Here is a 20,564-nt window from a genome sequence, read left to right as displayed (position 1 = left end):
ATACTTTATCACCAGGTGTAATAGAATGGATAGACATATTCAGTGGAGGTCTCTGTACTACCATTCCCTTTTTCCACAGCTCTTTCCTTCTTTTCATTAATTGGGTGATATAGGGTTCAATATTCCCTTCGCTTATTATTGGATTATCTGCAGGGCATTCCATATCGTATGGCATCCCGTATAACATTTCAAAAGGAGATAACCCGATATCTGTCCTTGGCTGGGTCCGTATATTTAAAAGTGCTAAGGGTAAACACTTAAGCCAGGACATTTTAGTTTCAATCATTAATTTAGTTAGCTGCCTTTTAATTTCTCCATTCATCCTTTCTACTCTCCCTGAACTCTGTGGGTGCCAGGGGGTATGGTACTCCCACTTTGTCCCAAAAGGAGCTAGGGCATCCCTCACTATCTTAGATACAAAGTGGGGGCCCTTGTCAGAATCAATAACTTCAGTTCTCCCATATCTGGGTATAATGTGTTCTAGAAGCACTTTTACCACACTGTTAGCTGTTGCCCGTGTTGTTGGAAAAGCCTCTACATAATGGGTTAAATGGTCTACCATTACCAGTAAATGTTTATATCTTCCCACCTTTGGAAGGTCTGTAAAGTCTATTTGTATTCTAGCAAACGGTCGTTGTGCTAATTCCCGTCCGCCCATTACCCTCTTACGAGCTTGCCGCTTGTTAATTTTCTGACAGGTTATACAACCCTGAACAATTCCTTTCGCAACATCGTAGATCCCAATACTCACATATTTGACTGCAAACTGATCTATAAGAGCTTGAGTTCCCCAGTGAGTCTTTGAGTGTATGCTTTTCATAATTTCAAAAGCTAATGCTTTAGGGACTACTCGCCGACCATCGGGCAACACCCAGTCATTTTCCTTTTCCTCAGCTCCCATCTGCTGAAGCTTTTTCTTTTCTGCTTCGGTAAATGAGAGTGTTAACCTCTCACGTTCTTTCTCACCCTCTCTGTCCTTCCTGGTTTCATTCCCTGATTCCCTCAGAGTTAGCAAAGCTGCTGTTCTCGCTTCCCTGTCCGCGATGTTATTTCCCCGGATCTGCGGTGTTAAACCCTTCTGATGGCCCCTGAGATGTACTACTGCTATCTGCTCAGGACCCCGTAATGCTTCCAATGTTTGAATTATTAATTCTCTGTGAATCAAATTCTTTCCCTTTGAATTCAACAATCCTCGCTCTTCCCATATTTTCCCAAAAGTATGCACTACTCCGAAAGCATATTTAGAGTCAGTATATATAGTACCCGTTTTCCCTTTCAACAACTGCAAAGCCCTTAATACAGCATACAGTTCACACGCTTGAGCAGACCACGCAGCACTCAATGGCCCTGACTCCTTAACTGTATAATGCTCTCCTTCCACTATCGCATACCCAGATTTTCTTTTGCCTTCTACTACCCGAGAAGATCCATCTACATACAACCTTTCTCCAGTCTCCAACTCCACCTCCTCCAAATCCGGCCGAATCTTAGTCTGTTCTTCTATATTCTTTAAACAGTCATGTTCTAATCTTTCCCCCGGTACCCCATACAAAAACTGAGCCGGGTTTTGTATTGTTGTGGATTCAATTTCTAATTTAGGGGAATGAATTAATATTCCTTCGTACTTCAGGAGTCTGGCATCTGTAATCCATTTTTCTGCTTTTTGTTGTAAAACTCCCCTGATATCGTGAGGGGTGAAGACTTTAAGCTCCCCTCCAAATGTTATTTTATTAGTTTCTTCCACTAATAATGCCACCGCCACTATTGCTTGCAAACACGTTGGCCACCCCCGCGCCACCGGGTCTAACAGCTTCGATATATATATCCTACGGGCTTTCTCCTTCCTGCCCATTCCTGGGTAAGAACTCCGTACGCTGTTCCCTCATCAACAGCCACAAACAAATAAAAAGGTCTCCGTACATCTGGCAAATTCAAAACCGGAGCATTTACTAGATCAGTTTTGAGTTCTTCTAATCTTGCATCATCCTCCGGGCTCCATTTAAGAAGTCCGTCTTGTGTTAACTTATGATACAAGAATTTTACTTTTGCACTGTAATTTTCAATCCACTGCCGACAATATCCGAACAAACCGAGAAGCTGCCTCACTTGCCTCTTACTTCTAGGGGGTTTTAGCGACAGAATCCCATTAACCCTATCAGGGTCAAGTTTCTTGGTTCCGTTATTTAACCAGTGTCCGAGGTATTTAACTTCATCCTCCACAAATTGCAGCTTAGCCTTAGACACCTTAAACCCCTGAAGACCGAGGAAATTCAATAGACGAATACTTTCCCGCTGAACTGCTTCCCTATCTCTTCCAGCGAGCAAAAGATCGTCTACGTATTGTACAAGGGTCACCCCTTCCTGCAACTGATAACCTTGGAGTATTCGCTCCAAAGCCTGACCAAACAAATTAGGAGATTCAGTAAAACCTTGGGGAAGCACCGTCCACCTAAGTTGTTGTTTTCTGTGAGTATCCGGATCTTCCCATTCAAACGCAAAATAATCCCTACATTCCTCCTTTAGAGGACACGTCCAGAATGCGTCTTTAAAATCTATGACGCTGTACCACTGAGTATCGGGAGGAATTTGACTCAGCAAAGTATGTGGATTTGCTACCACCGGGAACCGACTTACAGTTCTCTTATTAATTTCCCGTAAATCGTGCACCAGCCGATAAGTTCCATCTGGCTTTTTAACTGGAAGTATCGGCGTGTTAAACGGTGACATGCAGGGCTCCAATAACCCCTGCTTCAATAATCTTCCTATTTCAGGTTTTAAACCTTCTCTCCCTTCCCGAGACACTGGGTATTGTTTGATTTTTACTGGCACCTCCGGATTTCGGATTACTACTTCAAAAGGCTCAATGTCTAACTTCCCCACTGTATCGGGGGAATACCACACCTCAGGATTTATTAACCCTTCATCTACTTCCGTAAGCGGACACAACTTCACTCTCAACTCTTTCTCCTCCACTCCCAGGGTTATCCCAAGTTCTATGATCAAATCTCTTCCCAACAAGTTATATTCTGCCTCAGGCACCAACAGCAAATTCCCTATACCGCACTTACAATCTGATTCCACCAATACGTTTTTGATCACCGGAACCTTAAACGGTTCCCCCTTTGCTCCAACCACGCTAACACTTTCTTTAGATATTTTACATCCTTCTGGTAAAGATTGGACGGTCGACCTCTCTGCTCCAGTATCCACCAGAAAAGTCACATTTTGTTGCTGGGGACCCACTTTCAGTGTTATCAAGGGCTCTGATTTACCTGGGGTCCCCAGCAAATAGAGCCCTTGACCCCTCTAATCCTCACTGAACGCCTTTTTATCCTGCTCTCGCTTTTTACAGTCCCGCTTCATATGTCTTTTCTTTCCGCAATAGAAACACTCAATTTCTCCAATATTTTTTCTTCCCTTATTCGGGTTTTTTTTTTTTTTTTTTTTTTTATCACCCTGCTCTCCACTCTGCTGTCCGGCCTTCTGCACAACTCCTCTCTGCCCTTCCCGAACAGCAGCTACCAAAATCCTTGCTTTCCTTCTTTCAACTTCCTCTTCCCTTCTTACAAACGCTTTCTGAGCTTCCCTCAAAAGTTCATCCAGACCTCTATTCTGCCAATCTTCTATTTTCTCGAGCTTTTTCCGAATATCTACCCACGACTTCGCCACAAACTGAGTTTTTAGAAGTGCCTGACCGACCGGAGTGGCAGGATCCACTCCCGAATACAACTGAAAACTTTTCCGCAACCTCTCGAGCCATTCTGTTGGTGTCTCATCCTTTTTCTGCTGCTCATTAAATGTCTTATTAATGTTCTGCCCCCGAGGTACCGACTCCCGAATCCCCTGAATTATTATCATCCTAAGATCCGACATATTGTCTCTATGAACCGGGTCCTGATTGTTCCAGTTAGGTCTAGCCAACGGCCACTTTTGATCAGCCGCGGGACCGGCTTGGTGCTGCTGATCCCAGACTCGCATTCCAGCACCCCTAATCATATTTCTCTCCTCCGCCGTAAAAAGAATACCTAAAATTGATTGCAACTCCTCCCAAGTATAGAGATTGGGTCCTAAAAATTGATCCAATCTCTCTGCAACCCCTATAGGATCGTCCAACAAATTTCCCATCTCCTTTTTAAACTCGCGCACATCTCCCGTATTTAACGGGACCGCGACATAACCAGTCCCAGGTGCTCCCTGTCCACCTGCTCCTGGGATCAACATCTCTCTCAGAGGAAACAAACCACCTCCCCTCGCAGACTTCTGCCGACTAAGTCCCCGAGAAACCACATCATTCTCAGCCTCCTGGGATCTTTCCTCCTCCGTTTCAGAGTCTGACCCGGGACCCCCCACTAACATAGGGGCCCCTTCTCCTTCTGAGGCTCTACCACATTCCCGAAATGTCCCCCCCCTTCTGATTATATGCAGACTTTAACTCCCTGCGAGATCGTGACCGAGTTTTAGGACCTTCACAGGGTTCATCCCGAAGCACAGATTGGGCTTCTAACGGGGCTTCGGGAGGCTGAGGTACATAGGGTGGGGGCCATGAGGGATCCTCCGTCCCTGACTTTTTCTTCTTTTCTTTCAAAGGATACAAATAAGCACCCTCCCCTAGTTGGGGAATCCACAACGCCGCGTATTCACTTTCCTCCGAACTCACAGGGGGTTTCTTTCCATTAACCCAAGCATTTAACTGTTGACACACCCAATCTTCGGAAGAACCGAAAATCGGCCACACTATATATGGATTAGTAAGGGGTTGACCTCCCCACACCTCCATACAATAATGTATCATTTTTGGTTTTGGACTTCTCCTGCCTCCGAGGAGAATCATCCCAAAATGTTAGCATCATCCCCAGCGGACTATCTGGGGGTATATCCGGTGACGGGTCCTTCCCGCCCATGGGTCCAGAAGGCCTACTTTTCCTTTGGCCCATCTTCCGAGGTGCCTTTATTCACAGTTACCGGGTGGGACTCGAACCCACAACCTGGTTTTTTCCTTTCGCTTCCCCTTGTTCGTGACTCGCTCCCTCGCGGGCTACGAGAACTGCACTACTTAAGGGTCCACACTCGCTTGGCCTCTACGAGACCTCTCAAGCACTCGCACCTCAGGATCACCCACCCCAACCAAGCGGCTCACCGCGTACCCGGTGGGACTCGAACCCACAACCACGCAAATACTTACCCTGTCCAGGGTCTCCGCTTGGTCTTCGTGCACGAAACTTTAAGGGGTGCTGCAGGTTTTTTGCTTAGCCACAGAAATTTAGAGTTCGTCGGTACGGGGGTTGGTACGGGTAACCAACACAGGGCTATCCGTAGATAGGGCGCGCCTCCCTTCTCGTGGGGACCTGCACCAAACTCACCCGTATCCGAGTCACGGCACCAAATTGTTATAAACGCGAATAAGGGAAATCCAAAAGCCAATCAGGATAACCAGTCCGTAATTTATTAGTAGGCTATGGCTAAGCAAACAGCGCTGGGCGAACAGGAGGAGTCTCGCTCCAAAGGCCTGTCGCACCAAACAGTTAATGCGTCCGGTATTTATTTCAGTACATCATACATATTCATTACATCTTTTTTACATAGCTATTTCGGATAGTTAGTTGGTTTTTGTTAACAATGACTTATGAGTTATAAATTCTTAACCTTTATCTATTAGGAGTTATAAATTCCAAGATTCCCCTGTCTAGGGAAGCAGGGGAGTCTGTGGTCTGTCTTATGTTATAAACTGCTGGTTTTTCTCATCCTTGAGGCTGTAATAGCCCATTTGTTTCTTCTCCGGTTATCTTATCTCTTGTGTCTGCATGTGTGCATTTCAAAGCTACAATTATCTCACAAGGCATGTTTCTAAGTTTCACACCATCAACTCTAACAAAGCAATCCCTGTTATGTTACAATGGGCCTTACACAACCAACTCTAACAGCACATTATTTAATTAGTTTAAAGAATTATTGCTTAGTCAACATATTAGTACCTTAACCATTACAATCCCCCTCCCTTTTTCTATACCACTAATTTACTTATCAATACCCTATTACCACCCTTCTGGCCGCTTCCAGGATGAAGTTTATATAATGAACAAACTCCAGGTTTTATTACAACGACGAAAATTTGTATGCCAGCCCGGGGATAAACCAATCCAGGTTTATTGTAGCAAGCAACAAGCAGGCAAAACAGCGCTGGGTGGCCGGGGAGTCTCCGCTCCACCAACGGCACACACCTGATGTGGTCACGTGTTTGACAGTTAAACAGTTAAGTGTTACATATGTATGGGAGTTGCAGGTACGCCTATACATATGCATGACCTATTCCCGCTTTGCATTAAAATTAATTCCAAGAGGTATTACAATTAGTTCCGAGAGGTATTACGATTAGTTCCAAGGGGACACTCCCTCAAGTTTATCTATCCAAGCCACGGAATCGGCCTTGGCCGGTTTCTGGGACCAGTTCCTTATTTTCTCAGAAAACTGCTCTTGAGGAGCTATAGGATAAGGTAATCAAGACTGGCTCATCCTGCTTACTTAGCTCAATATCTAGTTTCTGCACTTGTTACTGTGGTTATTACAGTTAAAAGCAGCTTAGTTACTAAGTTGTAGAGATCAATATATTTTAACAATCAACAGGTTTGATGAACAAATTGGTTATGCAAAGTTTATTACAATTCCCCCTTTTTGTTTTTCTTATTTTGTTCCTCAAACTGGGCAAGAGCTTCTCGAGCTAGGGAGAGAAGGGGAGTTTCTTTAACAATTTCGTCTTCTTCTAGGTGCTTATAGTGTCTTCTTATCAACATTAGGTGTACAGCTTCTAATCGATTTTTTATCAATCCAGTAATTCTATTCAATATACAAGGTGCAAAGGTTAATATTAACATTATGAGAACTAGGACAAAACTAAAAGCCTAAGTTATGTAGACATGGGTCTCTGGGTACGAGTTGACATAACGATTGATTAAAACTTGGGGCCCCGGTAGCAATTACTTGCTGTAATATCATTTGATCCTCCCACCTATAGAGCGTCCATTTATAAGGTTGGTGGGGGTTCCCTTTACCCTGGGTTATCCCTATCAGCATTAGTAACAGTCTTATCATCCAAATGCTTAATCTTAAGTTCAAGAAAAGTGGTGTACCCTTACCCTTGCGACAGGTATTCCGAGGTTGTTGATAATCATTTTGGTTTTTGTCTTTACCCCTGGTGAGAGATGGGAGACTTCGGGGAAGCTCTGAGGACGTTTTGTTTGGGAGTAATAAGTCAAGAGGCTCCGTGAGCCTTCTCTGGAGGTGGTTCATCAACTTTAATCCGAACAGCAGTACGTCTCTGCCTTCTTCTCTGCCTACTCTGTTGCTTAGAGCAGTGAGGTGTACCATCTTCTCGGCAGCAGTCGTATTCTTCAGGGGAACCTCCTTTATATTTGATTCGCTTTGACTTATATGCGTCCCAGTTTTTATCCTTCACTTTCCAAGCTCCCCACCCCACTCTGACCACTGTTCGTCTGCAAGATATTGGCAGTATTTCAGCCTTCGTTGAACACGGCTCGTTGGCGTAAAGACAACACCTCTCAGGGTTTATGCCTTTAGCAAAAATATCCCACCACTCTTTGGAGTCCTTTGTAATTTTCCCGGTTGATACTCCCACACGTAATGCTTGCTCAGTTAATTCCCGTTTGTAATAATAACATTCGTGGCAAATACCACTAGAGGGGAATACCCATAGGAGCAATGTGGGCACCACTTTTCTCTACAGAGTTTACACCTGTAACATACAAAGGGATAACATATACAGTGAGGATCTTTACAAAAGATAGTCTCACTCATCCGCTTTTCTTCGGAACTTAATTTTCAAGCTGTCAGGGTCTCTGGTCGCCTCCCAGTGAGAATTCTGCATTGGTCTTTTGATTCTGCTTGCACGAGTCCATGCTCTTTTGGCAGTCCGGACTGCAGGATCTGTAGTAAGCAGAACAAGAAACGGTCCCTCCCAACAGGGAGTTAGAGATGATTCTTTCCAAGTTTTGATCAATACCTTATCTCCAGGCATAATTTTGTGTATTGCAATATCTAATGGTGGCCTCTGCACTATCAGTCCCTTCTTTATTAGTTCTTGCCGTCTCTTCATGAGTTTAATGATATACTCCTGTAAGAATTTTTCTTCTATCTTTGGGTGTTCAATCGGCATTTCTAGGTCATAGGGCATCCCCTATAACATTTCAAAAGGAGAGATCCCAGTGTTTGCTCTGGGTTGTGTCCTTACATTTAATAGTGCTAATGGTAAACATTTTATCCGGTTCATTTTAGTTTCAATGATTAATTTAGTCAAATGTTTCTTCTACTATAGCTTGTAGGCAAGTAGGCCATCCCCTACTAACTGGATCTAATAATTTGGAAAAATAACCTACAGGTTTCTTTCTTCCAGCCCATTCTTGGGTTAATGCCCCAAAGGCTGTTCCTCCTTCTGCATTCACAAACAAATAAAACGGTCGTTTAGTATCAGGTAAACTTAATACCGGAGCATTTACAAGGTCAGCTTTGAGGCTTTCTAGACTCTGTTCATCCTTCTGAGTCCGTTTTATTAATCTTACTCCTACTAATTTCTGATACAAAAACTTCACTTTGTTGCTGTAATTTTCAATCCCTTGTCTACAGTACCCTAAAAGTCCTAACAACTGCCTTATCTGTCTCTTGCTTGTTGGTGCCTGGAGGGATAAGATACCATTCACTCGTTCAGGATCTAATTTCTTAGTTCCCTTACTCAGCCAGTGTCCTAAGTATTTTACTTCCTCTTCAGTAAAGTGTAATTTAGACTTTGAAACCTTGAACCCCTTCAGGCTTAAAAAGTTCAATAATCTAATGCTCTCATTTCTAACAGTCTCTTGATCTTCCCCAGCTAACAACAGATCATCTACATACTGCACTAAAGTTACCTCTGAGGTTGATTCAAAAGTTTCTAGTACTTGTTCCAGAGCTTGCCCAAACAAATTTGGTGATTCTGTAAATCCTTGTGGAAGTACAGTCCACCTTAATTGTTGTTTCCGGTGGGTTTCTGGATCTTCCCATTCAAAGGCAAAATAATTTCTACATTCCTCCTTCAAGGGGCAAGCCCAGAAGGCATCTTTCAAGTCTATAACACTGTACCACTTCAATTCCGGGGAGAGTTGGCTCAACAACGTATACGGATTAGCTACGACTGGAAACCTGGTAACAGTTCTTTTGTTTACTTCCCTTAAATCTTGAACTAAGCGATAGGAGCCATCTGACTTCTCTATGGGCAGAATGGGGGTATTGTGTGGTGACATGCAAGGTTCTAATAATCCCTGCTGTAACAACCTTTCGATTACAGGCTGTAATCCATGTCTACCTTCTTGTGCCATGGGATATTGTTTGACTCTAATTGGAATTTCCGTGTTCTTAATAGTGACTTCAAATGGAGCAATGTTTAATCGTCCTACTGACTCTGGAGTGTACCACACTTCGGGGTTAATTTTAGCTTCATCCTCCGTTGTCAAGACACACAATTTTACTGCTATTTCTTTGGTTTTTATTTCCAAATTAATTTCCAATTCAATCATTAAATCTCTTCCCAGTAAATTAGATTCTGCTTCAGGTACCAACAAAAAGGATCCTATTCCAAGTCGAGATGGAGCTTCTATTTTTACTCCCTTTATTAGTGGTACCTGAAACGGTTCCCTTTTTGCTCCTATTACTTGTAATTTCTCCGAGGACAGTGTGCATCTTCGGGGCACTAACTGGACACTAGATCTCTCTGCCCCAGAGTCCACAAGGAACTCTACTTCTTGATGCTGGGGACGTAATTTTAATTTTATCAAGGGCTCTGTTTTCTTAGGGGTCCCCAGCAAATAGATCCCCTGACCCCCCTAATCTTCTTTAAGCATTTAGTGGGGGTCTCATCTTTCTTCTGGTGTTCACTAAATGCTTTATTAATATTCTGTCCTCGAGGAACAGATTCCTTAATGCCTTGAACAATTATAATGCGCAGATCTGCCATATGAGTTCTATGTTCTGCATTTTGGTTATCCCAGTTTGGCCGCTGTAGTGGCCATTTAATATCTGTGCCTGGACCGTGTTGGTGCTGCTGATCCCAAACTCTCATTCCTGCTCTTCGAATCATTTCCCTTTCCTCTGTTGTGAATAGTATACTTAAAATTGCCTGTAACTCTTCCCAGGTATATATATATTAGGACCCAAAAACTGGTCCAACCTTTCGGATACTCCCAAGGGGCCTTCTAAAAGGTTCCCCATCTCCTTCTTGAATTCCCTTACATCTCCGGAATTCAAAGGTACTGACACAAATCCCATGCCAGGCTGTGGACCCCCTATAGCTATTTCTCTCAAGGGGTATAATCTTTCTTCTAACTGCTTTTCTTTCTGGTCTGACTCCTCGTTATTCCCCTGTTCTCCTCAGGGGAACTCGGAGGGTCTAAGTCTGGGGCTGGGGCTGTCGGGGAAGAGGAGGAAGGGGGGGGTTGGGTCAGGTGCGAGTGTAGGGGGAACATAACGGGGAGGAGGTGTGGGAAGTTCTTCGGGGTTTTTAGTTTTTTGTTTTTTTTTTTTATGGTTCTTTTCACTTAGAGCAAATACATGGATTTGGGTATCTAATTTTATCCATAAATGAGCATATTCACTCTCTTCTAAACTCAAGGGTTCCTTAGAATTTACATATATGTTTAAGGCTTGACATATCCAATCGTCAAACGTCCCCAAAACAGGCCGAAATACCTGATCTCCTCTGATTTGTTTACCACCCCACCCCTGTATGCATTAAGATATCATTTTCTCTCTGCTTTTGCCCTGTCTGGGCAGCCAGTCATCCCAATGGGCAATCATTACCCTAAAGGACTATCTGGCGGTATCATAGGGAGACTGACCTTAGGATTCCCTATGGAGTCATCCTTCTTCCCAGGCGACCTACACCCCGGGGAACCCACCATGGAGTCAGAAGGCTTGCTTTTCTTCTGCCCCATCTTCCGAAGTGCCTCTCTCTCACACACACACACGTGCCCCTCGTTCGTGGCTCATGCCCTCGTGGGAAATGAGAACCGCACTACAAGAGGGTCCGCACTCACTTCGCTCCTCTCGGGAGCGTCTCGTTTATGCACACTTCGGGAAACCCACCCCGACTGAACGGGAAACGCTTTCAATACTCACTTAACCTGGAGTCTTCGTCCGGATCCTCGTGCACGAAAATTATGGGGTACTGCAGTGTTCTTTTGCCTGCTTGCCAAATTTAGAGTTCGGAGGTAAGGGTCTTGGAAAGGATATCGTCCACTCCGGGGCCATCCAAGGATGGGGCGCCTCCCCAGAGTTTAGATTCCAAACCAAGTTAACCTTATCCGAGTCACGGCACCAAATTGTTATAAGTTATGATGAAAATTTGTACGCCAGCCCGGGGATAATCCAATCAAGGTTTATTGTAGCAAGTAACAAGCAGGCAAAACAGCGCTGGGTGGCCGGGGAGTCTCCGCTCCACCAACGGCACACACCTGATGTGGTAACGTGTTTCACAGTTAAACGGTTAAGTGGTTTTCAGTGCCTGCTTTGGGAAAGAATATCCTCAACTAGTCTAAGGTACAGATCTATTAGAGGAAAAGGAGTATGAGGTAAGGAGCATCATGCTGCATTTATTGCTAAACGTCTGCTTTCATTTCATTCAAACTAGAAAGTAAACAAAGATTGGACCTGCCAAAGAATTTGTTTCCCAGAGTGAGCATTCAAGCACTGGGGAGCAGTTTGCAGGATCAGAACTTCAGCCTGCTCTGGGTGATAAACCCTCAGGAGAGGAAAGAGAACCCCCACTTTTTTAAATGCATCTCTACTTATCTTAATAGTTCTTCTTGTTAGATTGTGTTGGCGGTCAGACTCTAAGCACGTGACTAAACTGTCAAAAAAATCAAGATATTTAAGGATTATTTGCTGTATTAAATGCTCTTACAAGCAGTGCACTCTATTGCCCTGTGGATAGTATAACGTCATGACTGGCAATTTTCCTTTTTTAGTACAAGGACGCATGTGTGAAGGCAAATCGAGGGTACAAGTGGTGCCCCACAGCAAACCAACCTGCCGAAACCCAGGCATCCACTGTTACAAACGGGAAGAAGCTATGGGCCTTTGCTTCAGACTCTGCAAAGGCTTTACCAAGCCCGAGGAAAGTGACAAGAAGTGACGAAATGCCACAGCGTAACTTCAGGATGGCAGGTGAGATTTCCATCCATGTTCCTCACACGTAGCTGCCTTGTTTTGTTTGCGGACGCGGTGTTGGAATCGAACTGCAAGACCAGTTTCCTTTACTGCACCTGGTACTGTAGTGCAAATACCTTTCATGTCCCAAATTGAGTTGCCAAGACTCTAGTTAAACCTCTGCATAACAGCCTCAAATTTCCTAAGTGCATGATTGCTTTCGATAGTCGAGTCCAGATGTGTGACATATCATAAGCCGTACCCTGTTTGGGGTCCAGATTTGATTGATGTTTAGTTCAGGCTTATCTGCTGTTAGAGCTTTTCATAGTCATAAAGGGAAATGCTGATTGTGTGCATTCTTTTTGTCTTTCATAGAGTGTTGTACTATGTTTAGTAATTTGCTGTTGACAGAAATAATTTATGGTTGTCTATGAAGTTGGAAGTGCTAACGTTCCTGTGGATGAATGTACCAGTGGAGCTAACTTCTTGTATTTAAATCAAGAGAAGCGTAATGATAGCTTGGAGGGCTGGATTCTCACCATTTTAAACATTAAAAGGTAAAATAAAATCATATCCATCAAGAAGTGGATTGCCTGAGCTGGTGAAAGGCAGATAATCTCACACTGATATCCACAAATGGCAGAACTGTAGCAATCATGAGCCTGAAGTAGAAACATTAATGTTAAATACTGGCAGCTTAAGAGCCTAACAGTCAAGGTAGAAACTGATTTTTACCCCACCACCCTTTTTTTCCTTTTTATTTTTCTTTTCTGCAGTTTGACATTTCTAATTTTATAAATACTGATGTATTTGAAACTTTGTCATATCCTACCTAGGTTATGACAAGTGTGTGGCAGATAGGACTTTCCTGCTTAGAGAGATCATGAGCTGGAGAGTGGGAAATGGTTTTATGGAACAAGTATAAAAGGAGAAGAAGGAATAAAAAGGCTTGTATGCCTTTTTGCCAGTTTAGTGGTTTGAAAATTCCTGTAATGAAATTTCTTCTGGCTATGAAGGAACTGTGAATTGGGATCAAAAGAAAGTGTTTCCTGCTACATCGTTCTGATATATGGGAGACCAGTTCTAAAAATCTCAGGCCCCTTCATCCCATTCTGGTTTTGCTCTCAGAGGAGTCACTTTTATGCTCCTTCAGGTTTATTGACTTAACGGAGAGAACAAGGAGTAGGTGTTGGTCTGCCTGGCTGCTGTCCCCCACTGCTCCTGCCAGGATATCCAACTGTAGAGCTTCTGAGTACAGAGAGATCTTGAATCAACACCTATCAGAGCAGAGGACAGAGAACTTAAAGAGTTCCTGAGAAACTGATCTAATCCATTGTTTTATCTATGGAGCCATTAATTTCTGAAGAAGGCCCTCTTTTGTGCTACATGTGACTTTGAAAAGATGACAGAGATCGGCAGCTTCAGCAGTTCCCTGGATAATATTCTAGCTAGGATGTTCCCTGTCAACCTCAGCTTCATCAGTTCTTGTGTCTTTACATTTATAGTTTCTTGCCAGATCTGCATAAGGCTGTATGACTTAAATCTTCATATGAAAAGTAGCACTTGTCTTGACATGTGAAAATTGGGACCCCAGCTAGTGCTTATACAAAAAGAGGTGAAATTTGTGCCAAGAAATACTTTTCTAAAGACTCCTCAGTCTGACTTCGATACTGCAACTGAGTCCTGCTGAGTCTTGTATAAGCACATGCATCATAGCAGGCATACAGAAATCATGCTGTATGTTAGAAAAGCGGTGACAGTTTTGGTGCTGCTGTTTTCAGTAAGACAACTTCAGTGCATTAGTCTTGGTCACCTAGCTTGTGTATTTACAAGTGAGTGAAACAGTGAATGGCAAGGGCTCGAGCACTGCTGAGAAGTCATCCATGCGTTTTTATTGCTAGCATACTCTGGCATAGTTTTGATCTGCTCCAACCTAGTAATCTCCCAGACAGTTCTCAGGAGTGGCTTGAGTCAACAGCATATGCTAGGATCTGTTCCCAATAGGCACTTTAGATGTTACTGTACTATTTTGAGGACAAAAAAAATTCTGGCAAGTGAGTAGAAACTGCTGTGTTGCCAACCTGCGAACCAGAGATTAGTCCCTAGCCCATTTTATTTACTCTTTTCCTTCTCTAGACCAGTGTCAATCTCAAAAGCATCAGGGATTTATCTGGAAGTGATACAGTCTATCTGTGGGGCTTTTTGAGTGTGGTAGCTGTGTGATACATACAGGACATTACTCTTGTCCGTTTAGTTAGTTGAGACTATCTAGTGGCCTAGTATCTCTCACAGGTTGCTCTTTAGTCCAGATGGTGTTCTTTATCTCAACAGTACATTCACTGACTGGAGATCCTTCCCTGAGAGCATTCTCGTATTAACATTTTCATATAGTAGAAGTTGTTTTGAAATTTAGGTCCATTTAGGTCATATGGAGATCTCGAGAGTGAACATACAATGTTAGAATCCTTACTATCCTTACAGTATCCCTTTGGGTCCTATTGGAGTTCCCAAACTATTGCAGATGAACCTTCCACATCTCCTTGGAGAGTCCATCCATTCCTGCTCCCTGAGATCCGGCTCCTGTTCAAGAGCCTGAAAGATATTACAAGATCTCATGTTTTTTTAAAACTCGAGAGTCTCAAACCATGACTGCAAACAAGCTCAAGGAAATGTGAAAATACCAGGAAATTCAAACAAAAAACATAGAGATATTTAGAAGAGAGTGGAAAGATACACACAAGTATTATGATGCACTAAAAAATGTCATCATAGTAGGAAAATGTTCTCCATCTGATAAGCTGAGTATCATTAATGCTATAAAAAGAAACAATGTACATTGCATATACCAGTACGCAGATCATCAGTATATCTGCAGATACTATATGATTGTAAAGAACCTAAGGATGGACATGTGTAATTGAGGTAATGCAAGGAATAAAGTTTCTCGTCTCCTGCAATGTGTCCTCATGAAGAATGCTACTGGGACGTATAAGCGTAGTTGAACAGGGGATTTGGCAGCAAACGTAACAAATCAGGCAGCACACAAACTGTGGCAGTCAGGCAGCCTGAAATTAGTCTAAAATCTGTAAAGATGTGGAATTTTTGAGAGTTGAAAAGCAAATTTGTGTCCCTGTATGGACACAAAGCAAAAAATGTCATCCTTACTGTGAATTTTATAAGAAATGGCTTGCTGAAGAGCTCACAAAACAATATTGCTGAAGATAGGCAGTATGAGTTTTGTTTCAAAGACTTGGTTTCAGAGCAAAAGCTGGAATGGGAACTTTTTATAATTGCCATTTCTAAATCTTGCAAGGCAAGGAAGTAGTCATTTTCCCCATTAAATTGCACATTGCTAATCAACCCCTAGGGGGAATTCAAAGTTAAAGGAAGTGGTAAACAAGACAACAAAAACCAGAAACAATAATACCAAAGCAAAATGAATAGCTAACTCTGAAGTTAAACAGAAGAAAATTAAGATAAGACAAAATGCAATGGGGTAATCCCTTCCATTAGTGTTAAAGTGTCAGACTTAATTCAGCTTCTGATATCAATGGGTAATAGAAAGTGGGAATGCAAAACCATGCACGTGCTCATAATTTAGAGAGTGTTTCTGAAGTGATGACAAGGGAAATTCACAAAAATTGTGCTTCAAGAGTTAACAGGCTGCTTGAGTTGCTTCTAATCCAAATCTTGTTCTTGTAACTGTGAAGCCCTTTTCTGCTCCTGTCTTCTGCCCTCAATGTCATGCAAAAGAACTTCATCCCTAGTATTATGTTAACATACATTTATGAATTTTAAATGCACTGTGGTTGTTCAAGTGGTCAGTCATCAAGTATGGGAAAATGAAATGATAGAACAGAAACATGCAACTGCTGTAGCTGTGATGCTTCATTAAGGTTCCTGAAATAAAAACGTTCCTGAGAACTTGACTTTGAAGTCCTTATCCATAAAGCTATTTTTCAGAAGTACTACCAGAAGTACTACTAGGATGAGCTGATCAAGTCAGACGAGGTCTTTTAAGGCATAATGAACTATATAGTATCTTCCTTGCAGCTGCGTCAGCTTCCATAGGAGTTAACAGGGGGTTATTTAAACAGGATGTAGACACAGGCTGGCAGAAATTTGGATTCCTTATCAGCTCTGTCACGTGCACTACTACTTACAGTCATCAAAAAAAACAAACAACAGTTTAGTAGAAGAAAAACATAGAAGGACAATTGGTTTGATATCAGGATATTGGCTGCAAATCAAAGGAGATGTGCTTAAGTACACAAGACCACTGTAGCTAAGAGGCACTTTTATTGTAAGCATCTCTTTACAGACACACATGACTTTCTGAAAAACTCTTTTAGCTGAAGTCTATCATTTTTTTTTCAGCAAAGAGATGATTTTTATTTTTTTTTTCAGATTTATGAAAACTGATTTGATACATGAGTTGTGAGCTTAAAATGAATACCTCATCAGATGAGATCTTTTTCAATTTTTTAAATCCAAACTGTGGGATAAATTACTATTCTGAGAATTTATAATTTTTTTAAAAATTGCTGTTGGCTTGTCAAAAATATGTTTTTCATACAGTGAAATAGTTTCATTCAGATGCACCAGCAGCATATAGTAAGAGTTAGGGCGGAGCAAGTAAGGATCTTGGGTTTTTTGTTTGTGAGACTGCATATTAGGAATCTAGAAGAAGAAAACCAACCAGCTGGATAGAGAGGATAACTGGTAACATTTGTTTGCAATAAAGTTAAGTCTAAAATCCATTGGAAAAACCCCCGCAGTGGTTTGTTTTAATCCCTTAGTAGAGAGAAAAAAATGGAAATCATGTAGAAAGGTAGGAAATCCTGCTTGAAAATTTGAAATCCAGCAGATGAATTCCTCCCCAAAGTAATAAATATGTTAAAAGTAAGTTAACTGAACAAGAAATTCTTTGAAGCTTTAAACTGAGCTTCTCCTGTCTCTCTGTTCTTCTTCAAAATTGTATTTGAAATTTTTCAGTTTACAGAGAGATTGTAATCATTGTCTCTGAAGACACAGCCTGAGGCTGGAGCTTTAGGCTAAGATTTTATTTTCTATATATTAGCATTCAGAATGTTGGGGAGAAGAAAAATACCATTTTCAAAGTGTACATTCAACGCCATGTATGCAATTCCTTTACTGTCCACTGGTTTGTATAGTGTTAATTTACTGGCAAGTGATCAATCAAAATCATAGTGCACAAAGAAGGATGGAATCTTTTTTACTCTCTTCTACCGGTGCTGGAATTAAGCACTTCAAAAACTTTGAAAAGCTAGAAAAGCACTTTTACAGCTTTATTCAGTAGGGTGAACAAGTAAGTGTTACAGATATAAGCATATGTCATATCTACTGAGTAAAAACATTTTTTTTGTTTTTCCTGGTCCTGAGAGGAAAGATATTCTAAATATACTGCTCACTAGTGTTGCCTATTCCGTAAAGCTCACATACTTTGTTTTCCACTAATATTTTTAAATGACACAGAAGTTACTGCTCTTCAGTCATATCCCTGCATTCAATTACACAAGAACCTCATTCATTAGGTGGTTGAGAAAAGCTTTGTATTTTAGACTGTGAAATGATGGTAATTAAATGACAAGGATACAGGAGAAAGTTTATGTTTGTATCTCTACTCTCTACCTTCTTTGTAGAGCAAATAATTAAAATTTAGAGCCTAATTACATACAAATGAAAAAAATCCGAAGCTTTCTGCACTCCAAATAGGAATGCACTGAAATATCAATAGCTCATTTTATATAGCTGAAGTATTAGCCACTACTTATAGAGCATTAAAATAAAACACTTCGAGCAGTTTGTGCTCTATTTGGCAGTCAAAAGATAGCTTTCTACATTGTTGATTAATAGGCTGGGATTCAACTATACAACTTGAAATATATTTCATTAGCAAAATATACAATGGTTTGTCTGTAACAAGAAAAGAAAATCAACAACAAATGCTGAACGGAAAAGCAAAATAAATATATTCTCTTTAATAAGATGTGGCAGGAAGAGGTAGGTCTAACACAAGTGTATAAAGCCCAAGAAGCTGGTTCTCTGCAACTTACTTGGTTCCAGACCCCTTTGCTTGTGTACTTTTCTCCTTCTCTTATCCTGTTTTATTCGCAAATAGTACTTTTTTTCTGTGAGCACTACTCCATCTGCGTGCTCTACAAACATTTCTCCTTCTTCTTGATGGTCCTAAGACTCATTTCTTTACTCTTAGTAAACTTAATTGCTTTAATGTTCTGCCTTTCACCTGACTTGATCCCCATCCACTGCTGCTTGTTCTTCTCCAGACTCCTGCCTTCAGGCACAAGGGCCTGGGACACCCCACCCGTATCAGTCCCCTGCCGAAGGAAAAGTCTTCTCTTCTGAGAGAGAAAAGAAGTCCCAGTCTTCCCAGGGACAGAGCTGGGAAGGGCTGTCTGGAGCAAGTCTTTGCTAAAACTGTTTGAGGACCATGAGCAAATTCAAGGGATGGAAAATCCTGCATTTCTGGGCCTGGGGGGTCCCCAGGGTGCTGCTGCGTCCCCAGCACATGTCCCCATGTCACCGGAGCCCTCTGTGAGGTCACAGTGGTTGGGCTCTACATCTTCCTCCTGGGGCTGGCGCTGCCCCAGTTGCTCATGGCTTTTGCCTGGAGGAGCAGCGTGTCGATCCGTGGGATCCTGCTGCCCATGCGGAGGATGAGAGCGCTCAGAGGTGAGGGGCTGGTGGGAGGCTGGGGTCTGATACGTGCTGGAGGCAGTGTCTGTCCCAGCCGGGTGCTGGGGGCTGCGTCCCATCACCTCTCATCCTGCTGCCAGGCACGTCCCAGAGGGTCCTGGATCCATCCTCTCCCTGCCCTCCGTGAGGCAGCTGGGGACCGCTCAGAGGTGACTTGGGCTGGCCGGCTCTTGTCAGGGCTGCCCAGCCCCAGCCCTGCCGGCCTCTCCTTGCGGAGCCCGTGTCCGTCCCCTGGCCAGCTCAGGGCCCCTGTGCTGGACTCACTCCAGCGCATCGCTGCCGTTCTGTCACTGAGGAGCCCAGGATGGGCCCAGTCCCCCAGGGTGGTCTTCCCACTGCCGCGGTGAGGGGAAGACTCCCTCCCCTCATCCCACTGACTTCCCTCTTGCCAGTACAGCCCAGCACAGGCTGGTAGTGCTGGGGCAGTCTGGGAAGATCCTCACCCCTCCCTGGCGCGAAGCCCTGCAGCCAGCAAAGCCATTTCTTTCTTTTCTTGCAGCTCTCTGCTCATGCGTGCGTTCCCAGTCCAGACCTGCGCGTTCTGAGGACAGAGGCGGTGTGACGGGGACTGTCCCTGCGGCCGTCACTACCTTTGTGGCCGTCGGGACTTCTCTGCTAAAGCGACTGCAAGACCATGAGGTGAGGTGGGGGTTGAGGGCTCCCCTCCATGCCCCTGGCTTCCCCGGGTGCCGTGGCAGAGGGGCGTCTCACCTGACAGCACCTCTGCCCTCCTGCAGGCGCTTTGTCCCCAGGCGCCGATCCTGCTGCTCAAGCTGGACCATTGCTCCCCACTCCTTTCCCCGGGAGCTCCCAGTGCTGGGGCTCCTGCCCGTGCGAGGAGCAACACTGGGCCCCAAGGCGCAGGGTGCTCACGGCTTCCCCTCCTCGGGGCATGGTCTCGTTCCCATGCCTTCCCCTTTGCCACGGTCCATTTGGATCTCTCAAATGTTCAGGACAACATACGCTGTGATTTCAACTTTATTTCATGAGCTCAGTAAGAAATACAATGAAAAAACATGACAGGGGCTCAATTCCCTTCTCCCAGACTCGTCTATCACCTGAATTCACTCCTTCACCAGTCAAGTCATAAGGTTTCATAACTTATAATCTGTAACTCTTAATATCGTGCACCTATGAGCAAAAAAAAGAATTTTTTTGCTATGAACCTATGAGCCAACCGAGAGAGCGCTCACCCTTCCTCCTCCATCATGGTGTGGGCGTCCCCTGTGTCGCACCGGGAAGCATGAAAGCCTCAGCAGTTCAGCTGCTGTTGGATCTGCTTCAAAAGCTTTTTGAGTAAGCTGATGTTTTATACCCTCCAGCTTGGAGGCTGGGTCTATACCATTTCCTTACGTTAGTGGATTCTGAGGAAACTGCCAGACAAAAGGTAATGGCTGCCGGAGACAGCCATCCGCAGCTGGTAATGGCTGCATCATGGCCCTTTAGCTCTCTCTGGCCACGCGTCCTGCCTACGCGGTGCTCTCGCTTTGACCTAATGGTGCTGCTCCCAGCATACACCAGGCCTTAGCAGGAGCTGGGTTAGCCAAAATCTAGGCAGGAGTTGAGTGAACAGTCACACCCTTCCTTGTCCGGCACTTTCCCCCTGACCTCCGCCATCCCCCGTTTTCAGGAGTGACCGCCCA

General features: G+C 43.5%; 1 protein-coding gene across 1 annotated transcript in view; it reads left to right on the top strand.

The window, feature by feature from the left end:
• Positions 1–12,110: 12,110 nt before the first annotated feature.
• LOC142044565 (maestro heat-like repeat-containing protein family member 2B) overlaps positions 12,111–20,564 on the top strand; it is a 29,917-nt gene continuing 21,463 nt past the window's right edge. Inside the window, exons 1-2 of the mRNA XM_075057154.1 lie at positions 12,111–12,201; positions 19,421–19,560. Of these exons, the coding sequence (XP_074913255.1) occupies positions 12,174–12,201; positions 19,421–19,560 (168 nt within the window). The 5' untranslated portion in view covers positions 12,111–12,173. The remainder of the gene's footprint in view (positions 12,202–19,420; positions 19,561–20,564) is intronic.

This window comes from Buteo buteo, chromosome 24 (assembly GCF_964188355.1).
Source record: "Buteo buteo chromosome 24, bButBut1.hap1.1, whole genome shotgun sequence".
Taxonomy (NCBI): domain Eukaryota; kingdom Metazoa; phylum Chordata; class Aves; order Accipitriformes; family Accipitridae; genus Buteo; species Buteo buteo.
Note: the sequence above shows the minus strand (reverse complement) of the source record. Positions and strands in the feature narration are given on the sequence as shown.